Source organism: Carlito syrichta, unplaced genomic scaffold (assembly GCF_000164805.1).
Source record: "Carlito syrichta isolate Samal-C Ts95f unplaced genomic scaffold, Tarsius_syrichta-2.0.1 Scaffold304341, whole genome shotgun sequence".
Classification (NCBI taxonomy): Eukaryota; Metazoa; Chordata; class Mammalia; order Primates; family Tarsiidae; genus Carlito; species Carlito syrichta.
In genome coordinates, this window is record NW_007248437.1 from 97,587 (window position 1) to 113,831 (window position 16,245).

Genomic DNA, 16,245 nt, shown 5'->3' on the forward strand with positions numbered 1-16,245 from the left:
CTGCACTCCAGTCTGGGCGACAGAGTGAGACTCCAACTCAAAAAAAAAAAAAAAAGTTCAAGATTGTTGTTTTAAAGATCCTGTCTCTGTTCCTTTGTACCTGATTGTGAACTTGAATCCACCATTTAATCTCCTAAAATATGGATTTTACCTCTCTCACTTGTTAGGAAGGACAGAGTTAAGGAATACAATATTATTTATAGACCTTTCAGTCTTTATTATTATAGACTCAGGTGCAGTGACTCATGCTTGTAATTCCAGCACTTTGGGAGGTTGAGGTGGGAGGATTGCTTGACCCAAGGAGTTCAAGATCAGCCTAGGCAACATAGCGAGGTTTTGTGTTAAAAAAAAAGAAAAATTAGCCAGGCGTGGTGGCACGTGGCTATAGTCTCGGCTATTTAGGAGGCTGGGATTATAGGTATCCAAGTAGCTGGGATTATAGGCATGCACCACCATGCGTGCCTAATTTTTTGGATTTATTGTAGAGACGAGGTCTCATCATGTTGCTCAGGCTGGTCTTGAACCCATGGACTCAGGCAGTTCTCTCACCTTTGCCTCCCAAAGCACTGGGATTACAGGTGTGAGCCACTGCAACCAATGAATAGATAACACTCTTAAGGGCTTACTGTGTGCTGTGCACAATGCTAAGCTAACAGCTTTACGTGGGGTTTATTTTCTGATAATCCTATAAGGTAAGTTTAGCATTCCTACTTTAAAGAAAAAGAAACCTGAAGCTCACTGGGGTTAAGTAAGTTGCCTGAGGATTCAGATCTGGGCAGTCTGGTACCAGAGCCCTGCCTGTTCTTGCTCACTATGTTATACTTCCTCAGTGCTGGTTTCTTTTTTTTTTTTTTGGAGTTGGAGTCTCACTCTGTCGCCCAGACTGGAGTGCAGTGGCCGCTCCTGGCACCGCAACATCGACCTGCTGGGCTCCAGTGATCCTTCCGCCTCAGTCTTCCGAGTAGCTGAACCTACAGGCGCGCGCTACCATGTCCGGCTGATTTTTTTTGATTTATTGTAGAGATGAGGTCTGGCCAAGTTGCCCAGGCGGGTCTCGAACCTACGGGCTCAGGCAATCCACTCACCTCAGTCTCCCAAAGGCGTGGGATTACAGGCTGAGCCACCGAGCCCGGCGCTGGTTTCTTTTATCTTTTGTTTTTTTGAGTTGGAGTCTCACTCTGTCGCCCAAACTGGAGTGCAGTGGCCGCTCCCGGCACCACAACCTCGACCTACTGGGCTCCGGCGATCCTTCTGCCTCAGCCTTCCAAGTAGCCGGAATTACAGGCATGTACTACCACGCCCGGCTGATTTTTTTTGATTTATTGTAGAGATGAGGTCTCGCTGCCCAGGCGGGTCTCGAACCCACAGGCTCAGGCGATCTACTCACCTCAGCCTCCCAAAGGCGCGGGATGACAGGCTGAGCCACCAAGCCTGGCCTGTTCTTGTATTTATTCTGAAGTTCTTGCTGCTTTGATTTTTTCTTCTAATGGCTGTCATATGCAAATATTTTAATTTATAGGGCAAACATTTTTCCAGGACCTGCTGGACCATTAGAACTCTACTTGTTAAAGTGTCGGTACCTGTAATACCTACAAAGTTATGTTTGTATCCAGGCATTCACCCTCACACAATTCGGAGTCAGTGATGAGTGGCCCTGGTTGGGCAGCTGCGGCCAAACTTGCAGCAAGGCAGGGCCTTTGCACAGGCAGTTGCATTGCAACCACAGGTGTGAACCACCACACCTGGCAATTAATAGTATATATTTAATATGATTATTAAATTTAAACATTTTTGTAAAAGGTCTGACACTTGGTATTGAAACTCATTCTAGATATGTGGAAGAATTACAGCTAAAACTTACAAAGGCTAATGAAAGTGCAAGCTTTCTGCAGAAAAGTGTTGAGGAATTGACTCTCAAAGCTGAACGCAGCCAGCAAGAAGCAGCTAAAAATCATGAGGAAGAAAGGAAAGAATTGAAGGAAAAATTGTTGGACCTGGTAAGGAGGGAGTAAATGGGACTATCTGCTGGCAAGAAAGGTGAGGGGCAGAAAGCTGATATGGCTAGATGACTTACTCCTTTATTTACTCTTTACTTGGGGTTTCTGCAGGAAAAGAAAATGGAAACGAGCCACAACTATTGTCAAGATCTGAAAGCCAGGTATGAAAAAGCCAGTTCTGAGGCACAAACCAAGCACGAAGAAATCCTACAGAACCTCCAGAAGATGCTGTTGGACACAGAAGACAAGCTGAAGTCTGCACAGGAAGAGAACAGCAGCTTGTTGCGGGAGATGGAGGAACTGAAGAAACATGCTGACGAAGCTAGAGTATGTTGTGGGAGAGAATTTTGTTACTGCGTTATAGCTTGCCGGAGTTAGAAAGCAGCAGCAAATAGGACAAGTTCGGTTGACCTCTACAAATATTAACCTTCTGAGCGCATGGCAGGGTGGCAAATTATGTTTCTTACGGCTTCCTACTGTTTGTGCCAGCTGTGCCAGTCCTTCTTGGGTATGCTGATGGCTACAGGTCTTTCCCCTGAAGGTACTGTGTAGCCATCGCTCCCTGCTACTTGTTGTCCAGCTGTCACAAAGTTTCTTATGTGACCTGAGCTCTGCCTGCCTTCTTGTTCCTCTAATCGTGGCTGTGCTGGTTGCCTCCTTTTGCTAGGGGTAGGAGAGATGTTGTGGAAAAGCAAGAGGCAGAGGCCAAGTTGAACTAGTGATCAGAAAATCGGGACTGAAGACAACCTGCCTGGAGGAGTAGAGCTTTTCTGGGAAGGATCAGAATCGAGAACTTTAGCGAGGGCTTTTATATGTCCCCAGGAAGGCACTGCAAGCTGATTTTCAAAGGCAGTGAGGAAACATTCTATTAGTAGACAGACCAGAACTTAACATACAGGATTTAATTTTATGGTGTCAGGGTAGATCATATATAGGTAGGTATATATATATCTATATATCATATATAGATATAGATACAGATATAGATATAGTTAAAACAAACACATTTTAAAAAAATAGTTACGGGGGTCTTACCATGTTGCTCAGGCTTATCTTGAACCCCTGACCTCGAGTAGTCCTCCTTCCTCGGCCTCCCAAAGTGCTAGGATTACAGGCATGAGTCACCATGCCTGGCTGCTCCGATATATTTCTTGATTCTGGTAACTTAATGAAGGTCTACCTTCCTACTACTGCTTAACTTTTTATTGCTCCAAAAAAAAATAAATAAATAATACTTGTTTTCATTTATTTTTAATGTGTTAGAGAAATGTTTGTATAGGAGTTTACTAGAAATTATAAAAGAGCATATGTAGCACTTGATACAACCCCATTCAAAACCTTCTGCTAAGTGGACTGTGTCACAGTACGTATCATATGTGAGAGGCCTACATTCTTGCTCTTTCTCACCCTGACAGAGCTTTTTCTTCTTTCTCTTACAACACCTCCAGTTCTGTGAGCCATTTAATATGATATAACTCTTAAATCCTTTGTTTTTGTGTTTTCCTTTATCTGGGAAGACTTCAGGGTTTTTTTGGTTTTGTTTTGTTTTGAGTCAGGATCTCATTCTGTTGCCCAGGCCGGGAGGCAGTGGCACAATCACAGCTCACTGCAGCCTTGAATTCCTGGGCTCAAGCCTCCTTCCTCAGCCTCCCAAGTAGCTGGGACTACAGATGACTGCCGCTATGCCTGGCTAATTTTTTTGGTAGAGGCTATGTTGCCCAGGCTTGTCTCAAACTCCATGGCTCAAACAGTACTCATGCAGTGCTGGGATTACAGATGTGAGCCACCGTTTCCTGCCCAGGCTCTAATTTTTTAGTGTTTCCTTTAAAATATAGCAGCCTGACCAAACCATAGCTGTCTAGTAGCTTGTGTAAGGTCTCAATTTTGTTTGTCGGTTTTGTGCAAGGATCATTTGGTTAAAATGCCAGGACTGGGGTAAACCCTTCGGGTCCCCTCCCACTGTGGGAGCTTTTTTGTTCTCTCAATAAATCCTGCTTTAAAAAAAAAAAACGCCAGGATTGTTCCCCCTCCAAAATTGCCTGGATATCTGATTTCATTAGATCTCAATGAATCACAAACTCTTTGGAGAATCTGATTAAACCTAAAGATATTTTCCCAGGAAAGTTTACATATGTACTCAACAAGTTTTACATACAATTTCAGGTGTTTCACGGATCCCCTGAAGCAATCTTGTTCCTTCACTTAAGAGTCAGAAGTCTATAGCTGTGCTGGCCAGTGCAGTAGCCACCAGCCATGTGAGGCCATTTAAATTTGTTACATTTTAATAAAGTTACAAATTCAGCTCCTAAGTTGCACCCACTACATTTTAAGTGGTCACATGGCTACCATGGGACAGCGCAGATAAGAACATTTATGTCATTGCAAAAAGTTCTAGATCGTGCTAGTATAGACACTGTGGTCAAATTATCTTGTAAATCAATACAGTAAAAAAAAAATTCTATTCATTTTAGTCATTGAAACCTAGAAATTAGTCTGTATTTTTTTTTTTTTTTTTTAGTTGGAGTCTCATTTTGTCGCTCAGACTGGAGTGCAGTGGCATGCTCATGGCCACCACAGCCTCAATCTGCCGGGCTCAGGTGATCCTTCTGCCACAGCCTTGCAAGTATCTGGAACCACAGGCTTGCATAACCATACCCAGCTAATTTTTTGATTTATTGTAGAGATGAGGTCTCGCCATGTTGCCCGGGCTGGTCTCCAACCCCTGGGCTCAGGCAATCCTCTCTCCTCGTCTCCCAAAGTGCTGGCATAATGGATGTGAGCCACTACACCCGGCTAATCTGTATTTTTAAATATGTTGGGACTCACTCTCCTTCCAGTGACTTACCTGCAGCAGGTGAGGCTCTGCATGTAGGTTTAAAGGCAACAGCATAAGCCGGGCTCAGTGGCTCAGCCTGTAATCCCAGCACTTCGGGAGGCTGAGGTGAGTGGATTGCCTGAGCCCACGGGTTAGAGACCTGCCTGGGCAACTTGGCGAGACCTCCTCTCTACAATAAATCAAAAATCAGCCGGGCGTGGTAGCGCTTGCCTGTAGTTCCAGCTACTTGGAAGGCTGAGGCGGAGGGATCGCCGGAGCCTAGCAGGTCGAGGCTGCAGTGGCCGGGAGTGGCCACTGCACTCCAGTCTGGGTGACAGAGTGAGACTCCAACTCAAAAAAAAAAAGGCAACAGCTTATTTTCTCTTCTTATCCTATCTCCTTTTTTTAAAAGTTCAAATATATTCACTTTTTATCACTTCTTAAATTATATTTTTAAAAATTCTTCTATGAATCCTTTCTACGTTAAAAAAAAAAATCAGATACTCTAAATGGCAGGAAGGAATCTTATGCCCTGATATCAAAATCAAGCTATTGTTTTTATCTTGCAGGTAGCTACCAGGAATAATTTCATAAGTTGTTTCCAAGATAAAATAAACCAATAGATATATAGCCATTTTGCAAAGCTAAATTTGCTTTGCATTGTTCTTTTATGGACTCTGATTATCTAGTTTCTTTCTCTTGCTATTCAAATAGTTTCTATAAAGTTTATTAGAAATTTTTAAACTTGTATCCTTTAGTTACATTAAGTTATTTGGGCTTGCATTTGTCTGCTTGATTTCATTTTTGTTTCCATTCTTTCCATCTTTTGTTTCTGTAGTCGCTAACTTATTTGTTAACATCAGCCAAAAAAGAAATTGAACTAATGTCAGAAGAGCTGAGGGGTCTGAAATCAGAGAAGCTGCTTCTTGCGCAGGAGGGAAATGATTTAAAGTTAGAAAAAGGTTCACTTTTATCAAAACTTATAGAGGTGGAGGCCAAAATAATTTTACTTCAGGAAGACCAACAGAAACTGTGGTCAGTAAATGAAACTCTTAATTTAGAAAAAGAGAAAGCCTTAGAAGAAAAGCAAGATGCTCAAAAGCTTTATCAGCAGGAACATCTCAGTAAAGGAGCTTTGGCTGTTGAGAGAGAGAAATTACTTAAAGAAATCAATATTGCACAGGAAGAACTCTTGAAGCTAAATCTGGAAAATGACTCTTTGCAATCTTCCAAGGTGAGCATGCAGGTGTTCATTGAAGAACTCCAGTTCAACAAAGATACTTTGTTTGCTAAGTCTGAGAAGGATCGGGAAGAAAAAGATCACCTGGAGGGCCAGATCAAGAACCTTATTACTGAAAACCTTGTCTTGGCTAAAGATAAAGATGATATCATTCAGAAGCTTCAGAGTTCTTATGAGGAGCTAGTCAAAGATCAGAAAGCCTTGGTCCAGGAGATTGAAGATCTCACAGCTGAGAAAACATCAGCTTCAGAGAAACAGTCAAGCCTCGATAACATATGCATAGCCTTAAAGGCAGAACGAGATAATCTTCTCCAGAACAACAGAGATCTACAGTTAGAGAAGAACATACTGCTTCAAGATCAGGAAAAGCTGAATGCCAGTCTGGAGGCCTCCCTGCAGGTCAAAGAGCTGCTCCACACGGAAGCCAGTGGGCTCCGTGCACAGCTGGATGAAGCCGGCAAAGCTCTGAGAAAGGCAGAGCTGGAGATGGTGCAACTTGAGGCTACCAACACAAGCCTCACTAAGCTCCTGGAAGAAATTAAGGCCAGTCGGGCAGTCACAGACTCCGAGTGCATCCAGCTTCTACATGAAAAAGAAACCTTGGCCATGTCTGAGAGAAGACTCTTAGCGGAAAAAGAGGAGCTTGTAAGTGAAAATAGGATCATCACTGAAAAACTCAAGAAATGCTCAGAAGAGGCCGCTCATATTGAGATGAGACTGAATGAGAAGATCACTTATCTAACGTCTGAGAAGGAGATGGTTTGTCAGAAAATTGCTAAGCTTAAAAAGCAGCAGGATAGTCTCTTGAAAGAAAAATCCACACTGGAAATACAAAATGGCGATTTACTTGCAGAGAGGAAAAATTCTATCAAAGCCATAGGAGACCTTAAAAGAAAATATGATCAAGAGTCTGCGAATAGAAGAATAATTGTACATGAGAAGATGAAACTACTTGGCAATATTGATGCTCTAAAGAAAGAGCTTCAAGAGAGAAAAAAGGAAAACCGAGAACTAGCAGCTAGCAAGTGTGATCTCTCTTTGATGCTGAAAGAGGCTCAAAATATCAAGAAGAATCTAGAAAAAGAATACACTAACATGCTGCAAGCAAAGGAGAGTTTGAATACTGAACTTAAGACTTGCTGTTCTGAAAAGAACGTTTTGCTGAGGGATGGCTTGAACCTGCAAGAAGAGTGTCAGAAATTAAAAGAAGAGCTCCACGAACTGCAGCAGTCCTTAATCCTGGAACAAGAGGCCAGAACAAAGGAGAGTGATTCATCCTTGTACGAAAGCAACAAACTTCATGGAAGAATGGTGCTCCTGGAGCAGGAGGTGGAAGATCTAAGAGTGTGTACTGAGGCACTCCAGTCCGAGAAGTTTGTACTACTCCAAGAGAAGACCAAATTGGAGCAAAAAGTGGCGGAGATAATTCAGGAGAAGGAGCTTTTGAGTGCAGAAACAGCTCAGCTCGCAGCCAGTATAGAGACTCTGAAAAGTGATTTTGCTGTCTTGTCCAAATCCAAGTTAAAACTGCAGGAACTGCACAGCTACCTCACCAAGGTTCTGGAGGACCTGCGGCTGAACCACAAGGTGACCCTAGCTGAAAGAGCCCAGGTGATGAAAGACAACAAGAAACTCCTGGCTGAGAAAAGAGAAGTGATGTTGGAAAAGGAAGAGCTTCTGCAGGAGAAGGAAAGCCTGGCAGAAAGCTGCTTCATCCTTCAGAAAGAAGTTAGCCAGTTGGCCAAAACCAACAGCCACATTTCAGCCAGTCTCCTAGAATCTCAAAATGAAAATTGCACTTTGAGGAAAGACAAGAGCAAGCTTATCCTTAAAATTAGAGAGCTTGAAACTCTTCATTCATTTACGGTAAAGTGAGAGGTTCAAGTATTGAGCACCTGGACTGCTTACTAACACTGTGTACTAACGATAGTGGCTTAGGTGACTTTTCTTCATTTCTATTTATAGGAATCCACCTCATTAAATCAGTTGCTTGTATGCCTCAGGCTGTTTATTACAGTCTGAAAGGGAGCTTCTTTACTAAATATCTAATTGTAGCTGCCTCTTCCCGTTTGAAAAAACTGCAAACTGTGAATAAAAAGGATTTTTTTTTTTGAGTTGATGTCTCACTCCATTGCCTAGGCTGGAGTGCAGTGGCACGCTCACAGCCACTGCAGCTTCGGCCTGCTGGACTCCAGCGATCCTTCCGCTTCAGCCTTCTAAGTAGCTGGAACTACAGATGCATGCTACCACACCTGGCTAATTTTTTTTTTTTTTTATTTATTGTAGAGATGAGGTCTTGCCAAGTTACCCAGGCTGGTCTCGAACCTCTGGGCTCAGGCAATCCACTCGCCTCCGCCTCCCAAAGTGCTGGGATTACAGGCTGAGCCACTGAGCCTGCCCAGGATTTATTTTTTAGTTGAAGGAGAAACTTCATGAAAAAGTTAACTGTGGTTCTTAAAGGCTTAAAAGCAAGAGTAAAATGGGCATGTATTAAAGTATCTTCTTTTGGTTTTAAATTGTTTCATTGTGTCCATCCATTTGGAGTTGGAAGATTCCATTGAAATCTTCGTGGCTGACAGTTGGGTAGATGTAATGCAGAATTCCTGTAAACTTTATTAGACCAAATGAAGTTATAAGCAAAAGTCTAAAAAATTTTATTTTAATTTTTTAAAAAGAGATGTAGTGTCACTGTGTTGCCCAGGCTTGTCAAACTCCTGGGCTCACGCAGGCCTCTTGTTTCAGCCCCCTGTGTCGCTGGGACTACAGGTGCCCAGCTAGATTTTGATTTATCTATCTATCTATTTGTTTATTTATTTTTATTTTTTATTTTTTGAGTTGGAGTCTCACTCTGTCGCCCAGACTGGAGTGCAGTGGCTGCTCCTGGACACTGCAGCCTCAACCTGCTGGGTTCCAGCGATCCTTCCGCCTCAGCCTTCCAAGTAGCTGGAACTACAGGTGTGTGCTACCATGCCCGGCTAATTTTTGATTTATTGTAGAGATGAGGTCTCGCCAAGTTGCTTAGGCGGGTCTCGAACCCGTGGGCTCAGGCAACTCACCTCAGCCTCCCAAAGGCGCGGGATTACAGGCTGAGCCACTGAGCCCGGCTTGATTTATTTTTTTATCTAACTTTTTATGATTATTTTTGATACTTATCAACTAAAAATTTGTTTCCATATCATACATCTTTTTTATTCACAGTCATGTTTATATTAATTACCTAAAGCTTGCATTAAATGCTTCTCATTAAACACTTATGCCTTATGTGAGAAGTGCCCAAATAATTTTTTTTTTAAATTCCCAACCTAAATTTTGAGTGATTTCAAAAACCCCAAGATTGAAATAGCAAAGATAGTATTCTAAACTTATAACAGTAAATATGATCTTGAGAGTTTCAGCTATATGAGGATGTTATTTTTTATTACCACTGAATGATCTCTTAAACATAAGTCAGAACGAAGAGAGCATGCCTGCCAGTGTAACTTGGAACTTTCTTTTTTGTTTTTAATTTTTTTTTTTTTTTTTTTTTTAGTTGGAGTCTCACTCTGTCGCCCAGACTGGAGTGCAGTGGCCGCTCCCGGCCACTGCAGCCTCGACCAGCTGGGCTCCGGCGATCCTTCCGCCTCAGCCTTCCGAGTAGCCAGAATTACAAGCATGCGCTACCACGCCCGGCTGATTTTTTTGATTTATTGTAGAGATGAGGTCTCGCTGCCCAGGCGGGTCTCGAGCCCGCGGGCTCAGGCAATCCACTCACCTCAGCCTCCCAAAGGCACGGGATTACAGGCTGAGCCACTGAGCCTAGCAACTTGAAACTTTCACTGGAAGGTGTATGTTTAGAGACTCTGAAAAAAATGCAAATTGCATAACAGTCGATATTGAAAATGGCATGAAAAGGTCTGCACCTTTGTTCTACTTCAGAACGTAGACCTTCCATGTCTTGGTCTGTCTGTTGCCGCCACCCTCCTTTACCCTCACAGACTCTGAATGCTGCCTGAGCAGCACAGCCTGATTGTCACCTAATGGTGCTGGCGAGGTATGTCCTCATTTCTCACAGTGTTTCCTTGTGTTTAGGCTGCTCAAACAGCAGAAGATGCCATGCAGATAATGGAACAGATGACCAGAGAGAAGACTGAGACTCTAGCCTCCTTAGAGGACACCAAGCAAACAAAGGCAAAACTACAGAATGAAGTAATCAGATATAAATGGCTTTTTTGTGCAAAGAACGGCTTACTGACTTCATGGACTGTTTGATCACTAACTAACTCAGGATTGCTTAAATTTTTGAAGTGTGACCTTATACAGGTTTGATCTATGTTAGTGCACATTCGTGTGCACCAGAGCCATGATATTACACATTGAGGGAAAAACCCTAACAGCTGGTATCTGAAATAACTGTTTAGCGAGAGCTTTAGTGAGAGGAGGCACTGATGCCATGCTCTAGTTTTTGTGTTCTTTATGTTACATCACACACATTTTTTTCCTTTTCTCTTTCCCAACTTTGAGCCACTAAATTCTATTCCTCAGCCCTGAGTTTGATGTAGGCCTTTTCTTGGCCTAATTCAGTACTGATTTCCTTTTGTGTCATCTTGAATGAGTCACTTCTAGAGCTGAAACACATTTGTGGCGTCAAGATATTTTGATTCTGTCCACAAGTAGCACTTCTCCTTCTGTAGCATTTCTCTTCCTCCTTCGATCCCCTACTCCCACCCTCCCAGCTCATACCACCCTTTCTTTCTTTGGAAAGCTGTTGCCTAAATCCTGAGCACACTGATCCACCAAAATGGTCATGTGAAGTTCTGTAGAACTTCAGATACTTTTTAAAGTGACAGGCAGAGACATTAAGGAAGCAAAGCAAGGGACAGGGTGGCCATCTAGAAGAATACTGTCAGATAATGATGGGGTAAATAAAACTTCACATAGAAGGGAGTGCATTTATAGAACTGACAACTCCTAAGAGAAGACTTAAGCTAAAAGCTTAGAAAAGCATAGTTGTTCATCAAAGTCAGAGGCAAAGGTAAAGGAAAGGATTTTGAAGAATGTTTCTAACCTTTGGGGGTGGAATCAGGAAGAGTCGTATCCTTCCATAACGTGTTCCTTGGTGTCTTTGTTATAGCTAGAGTACAAGACAGATGAGTCATTTCTTGGTCCCATTATGATATGTTGTTTTTCCTATTCTGAAACTCTGGAATGTTGAGGGGCATTAAAAGGCAGGTGGTGGTGGTATAAAAGCTAGCAAGACACTTTCTAGGCTTCATGACTGACGGTATCCGACATGGCAAAAGGAGACAGCTCCTTTTTCTGGCTGTAGGAGACAACTACACAAGGCCTAGAAAGCGATGACAGGAGGCCCACACGGGCTTCCATCCTGGGTGGAGGCTCTACAGCCAGAGTTCCAGCCACCTACTGGAGCCTGGATCATCACACCCCACTTGCCCAGTGACTTGTCTGGCTTTCCACCTGGTGCCAGGCCCTAAGCTGACTATGTCCCCCATGGGCTGGGGATGGGGGCTTAATGTGGGTGAGTGACCCTCAGTCCCACAACTTGGCCTTTCCTCTTCAGGTTCAAATTCCGATGGATAACTAAATCTTTCCAATCTACAAATATTTTTATTCAAATAAATAATTGTTGTGATGAGGACTACGTAAAACTGGTACTGACACTGGAAAATATATCCTAAAGTACTAGTCTATGGAGAAGGAAAGGGGTTTCTTTCCATTACAAAGAATAATCCCTGCTTATGTCATTGCTTTGCAATTTATATTTTGGTTTTTTAAGATGGATCATATTTAAATAGCAAGGTCAGTAATAAATGCTGAGAATTGTACACAAGATAAAAGAAAGCTTTTAATTTATATAGCAGTTTAGTTTGACATTTTGTATAGGTGTGCAGGAAATGTTGGACTAAGGAGGAGGTTTTTTTATAGACTTGTTATCTGTAATCTCCACCTAATAGACTGTTTTTTTGCAAGTGACTAATTTTATCTGTCGTCTTAATACATATTTTCATGAATAATTTGTCCAGTCATGTCATTGAAAAATGAAATAATTTCACCAAGATTTTTTTCTCTTGGTCTTTAAGTTGGACACACTTAAAGAAAACAACTTGAAAAATGTGGAAGAACTGAACAAATCAAAAGAACTTCTGTCTGTAGAGAATCAAAAGATGGAGGAATTCAGGAAAGAAATGTAAGTTTATCTCCTTTGAGAGAAATTACAGAATTTGTTTTAAATTGAGAAAATGAAAAAAAAGTGATTATTTAAAAAATGTTTGAAAAGTACATAACATAAAAAAAGTTACCCTTCGGCACTCCAAACACTATTGCATACCCCAGAAGTAATCCCAAGAAACTACTGTTAAGTCACAACTGTAGCTAACTTAAAGGATCAAGGTGTAATGTCTACTGACTGGTGAGTTATGTTTGGGATTCAAATGTGACTTTGAAAGCCTAGAGAAAGTACAAGTAGAATCAGAGGTGGTATGTTTACATGATAGCCCATCTTAACATTTTTTTTTTTTTTTCTGAGTTGGAGTCTCACTCTGTCACCCAGACTGGAGTGCAGTGGCCACTCCCGGCCACCGCAGCCTCGTCCTGCGGGGCTCCGACGATCCTTCCACCTCAGCCTTCCGAGTAGCCAGAATTACAGGCGCATGCTACCATGCCTGGCTAATTTTTTTTTTTAATTTATTGTAGAGATGAGGTCTCACCTGCCCAGGCGGGTCTCGAACCCGCGGGCTCAGGCAATCCACTCACCTCAACTTCCTAAAGGCGCGGGATTACAGGCTGAGCCACCGAGCCTGGCTGCCATCTTAACATTTGGACATGTCAGACCCTTTAAAAATAAATCCCTCCTGAAGTTTTGTGTTGTAATAAATTATTTTGTAGTGAAAGTAAAAAATAAATAAATAAATAAATCTCTCAAAACTTTTTATAGAAAAAAACCAGCATGTCACTTTTGAGATTTTCGGTATCTTGACTTGAAGAGTAATCAAATCTTCTGGCATGGAAATTCAATGACCAGTATTTTGGATGATTCTTTAAAATTATGATTTGCCCGTCAACATGCTGCCCAGTTTCAGGCAGATGGACTGTTCATGTTTTCTTTTTTTTTTTTTTTCTGTTGTTTGTTTTTTTAGAGTGACCAGCAAAGGTTTGAAAGGTTATTAGAGAAAGAAGGGAGAAAAGAAAGGGAGACATGTCAGAGCTGGCGTGTGTGAAAGAAACCGCCATATTTCCTTTGCTAATGCTGACTTAGTCCTTGCTTTTCAAGTTTGGTAATTGTAGTTATTAGAGATTGATATTTATGTGGCTTTTTAAAGGGTAGTTACAGTGTAGATTTCATTTGATCTTCTATTCTGTTAACTATAATACCATATCAACTATGTGGACCTAAAACTCTAAAGTCAATTAATTTGGTGAACATTTGAGTACATCTTTTGCACTAGGTACATTTAGGCTAGGAGGGATACAAAGATGAACATATGTGGTCCCTGCCCTTCAAAGGTTTATGTCATTTATTTCTAGTTTGGTGCCAGTCTACGATCATACAGCAGTGAACGCACCAGATCTTGTCCAATTCAGTTTCAAACTGCACTTTACCTCTTCTAAGTCACCATCCTCAATACTAATTGTTGATTGAACTTGGGCTAAATTAAACTATGTCTAGTTTTCCTGAGTTTTAAGATTCTTCTAGGAAGAATTTTTTTTTTTTTGGTCAGAGTCTCACTTTGTCGCCCAAGCTGGAGTGCAGTGGCACGCTCATGGCTGCCACAGCCTTGACCTGCCGGGCTCAGGCAATACTACTTCTGCCTCAGCCTCCAGAGTAGCTGGGACTACAGGCATGCACCACCATACCCAGCTAATTTTTTGATTTTTTTGTAGAGATGAGGTATCACCAAGTTTCCCAGGCTAGGCTAGTCTCGAACTCATGGGCTCAGGCAGTCCTCTTGCCTCTGCCTCTCAAAGTGCTGGGATGGCAGGTGTGAGCCACTGCTCCCTGTGTCTCCTAGGGATAATTTGATCTGAGCTACTCACTTAAGGAAATACACAGCTCATGATTTATTCTCTTCCTCAGTTGTAGTTTTTTTGTTGTTTTGTTTTGTTTTTGAGTCAGGGTCTCTCTTTGTTGCCTAGGCTGGAGTGCTGTGGCACAATCATGGCTCATCTCAGCCTCCCAGGCTCAGGTGATCCTTCTAGCTCAGTCTCCTGAGTAGCTGGGACTACAGGTGCATGCCACCACAACTTGCTAATTTTTTTTTTTTATAGGCTAGATCTTACTGTGTTGCGTAAGCTGGTGTTGAACTCTGGGCTCAAGCAGTTCTCTTACCTTTGTCTTCCAAAGTGCTGGGATTACAGGCATGAGCCACTGCACTTGGCCTGTGTTTTTTTTTTTTTTTGTAGAGGCAAGGTCTCACTCACTGTGTTGCTCAGGCTGGTCTTGAACTCCTGGGCTCAAGCAATCCCCTCACCTCTGCCTCCTAAAGTGCTAGGGTTATAGGTGTGAGCCACTGTGCCCAGTCCTCAGTTGTAGTTTGATAACATTTTTCGAGATTATGTTTAAAGATTTTCCAGCAATTCCATTTACACAGATTTATACATTTGCAATTATGATTATGGTCTTTGGAAGAGGCTTCAATTTCTTTGATCTACCAGGTCAAATAACACAAAGAGATGATGGGTCGCGATGACAGGATAAACAGATTTGATTGTTTGAATATAACAGTTTAGTTATATTCAGCGAGGGTGGGTTCAGGTACAGTATAAGATTGTTTTTTTCCTTCATGACACAAATCCTTTTGCTAACCTGGAGCATTTTGGAACACAAATTGACTTCAGTTTGTTTGTACTATGCAGGCAGCTGGAGAGGGAGGATGTGGGGAGGAGAGTCCCTCACCAGCCTCTGCTGCCATAATCTCACTTCTAAGCTCTCTGGGCCAAACTAGATGAAGGAGGGGGCAGGGACAGAGTGGATCTAGCCAAGAGAACTCTTGGGATTTAGATAAAATGCCTCTTTCCTGCAGGACTACTTAGGAATCTCTCGTGGTGGTCATTACTACTATTTCACTGAGTTTATCCGTGAATGTTCAGAGTCCTCACTAAATTCTGTCATGTCACCCACCCCAATTAGTGTGGAGTTGGTTTCACCCCTATTGTTTTTGTTCCCCCATCTTTGAATTATTCTGTTACTAATAAAAGCTTGGCTAAGACTGTGGCCCCAGCTGTGTTTACTCTTAATGTTAGCCTGTGCTTAGTGGTCCCTGGTGCTGTATTCCCCAGATATCTGATCTGATCTCTAAGCAAAGTAGTTCAGGTGAGGAGGAATCAGACCCCAAGGTAGATAGAGCCCAGGCTACCTTGGATTCTTTACTTTTTTTCCTGCCCCACTGGACCTGAGGGACTCACATCTTTCTGGTAGTGTCTTGGTACAACCATGGTCAGGATTCTTAGCAGGAAGGAGGAACAGTCAGAGACTGTCAGTCAGAGACTGTCAGTAGCGTTCCACAGAAACTGGTGCAGGGAGGTACAGGGATTAGGTTGAAAAACCCCTGCCCCTGATGACTCGTCCCGGCTCAAGACTTGGCCAAATTTCAAGAACCCACTGATGTAAGAGGACTATGTAATGGCAATAGTGCGTCTCAAAACAAAGCAGTCACTTTTCCACTCCTAAATCTTGTTCCTCAGTGCTCAAAGCTGGAGAATGGGCAGCTGTTTGTCTTTTCTGTGGCTTAAATATATATGGGGTTCTTCATGTCCTCTGGAACTTTTTTGGTTTTCCTCCTCACCTAATAGGACTATGTTGCTTGGAGGAAAAGGGACACCAATGCAGGCACAGGAGTTCTGATAGGAACCCCTTCGTCTAGGGTGTTGCCTTTGCCCTCAGGAAACCAGCACTGGTAACTAAATATTCTTTTCTTCTATGCTACTTACTAGACTGACTTTAGGAAGCTGTTGATTTCAGCTAACCAGCTCCTATTTTCAGTTGGACATCAATAATAAAATGGTTTCTCATGAGTATATAGTTTTGGATCTTAGGGAAAAGGTTATAAGCAATCTAATTTTTCTTTTTCTTTTTTTTTTTTTGAGTTGGAGTCTCACTCTGTCACCCAGGCTGCAGTGCAGTGGCATGCACACTCACGGCCACCCCAGCGTTGACCAGCTGGGCTCAGGTGATCCTTCCGCCTTAACCTTCCAAGTAG

The 16,245-nt window shown here is 42.4% G+C and overlaps 1 protein-coding gene across 1 annotated transcript in view; it reads left to right on the forward strand.

Moving 5' to 3' along the window:
• CLIP1 (CAP-Gly domain containing linker protein 1) overlaps window positions 1-16,245 on the forward strand; it is a 133,155-nt gene that overhangs the window by 76,349 nt on the left and 40,561 nt on the right. Inside the window, exons 16-19 of the mRNA XM_021713208.1 lie at window positions 1,832-1,997; window positions 2,109-2,324; window positions 10,121-10,237; window positions 12,130-12,236. Coding sequence (XP_021568883.1) covers window positions 1,832-1,997; window positions 2,109-2,324; window positions 10,121-10,237; window positions 12,130-12,236 — 606 coding nt within the window. The remainder of the gene's footprint in view (window positions 1-1,831; window positions 1,998-2,108; window positions 2,325-10,120; window positions 10,238-12,129; window positions 12,237-16,245) is intronic.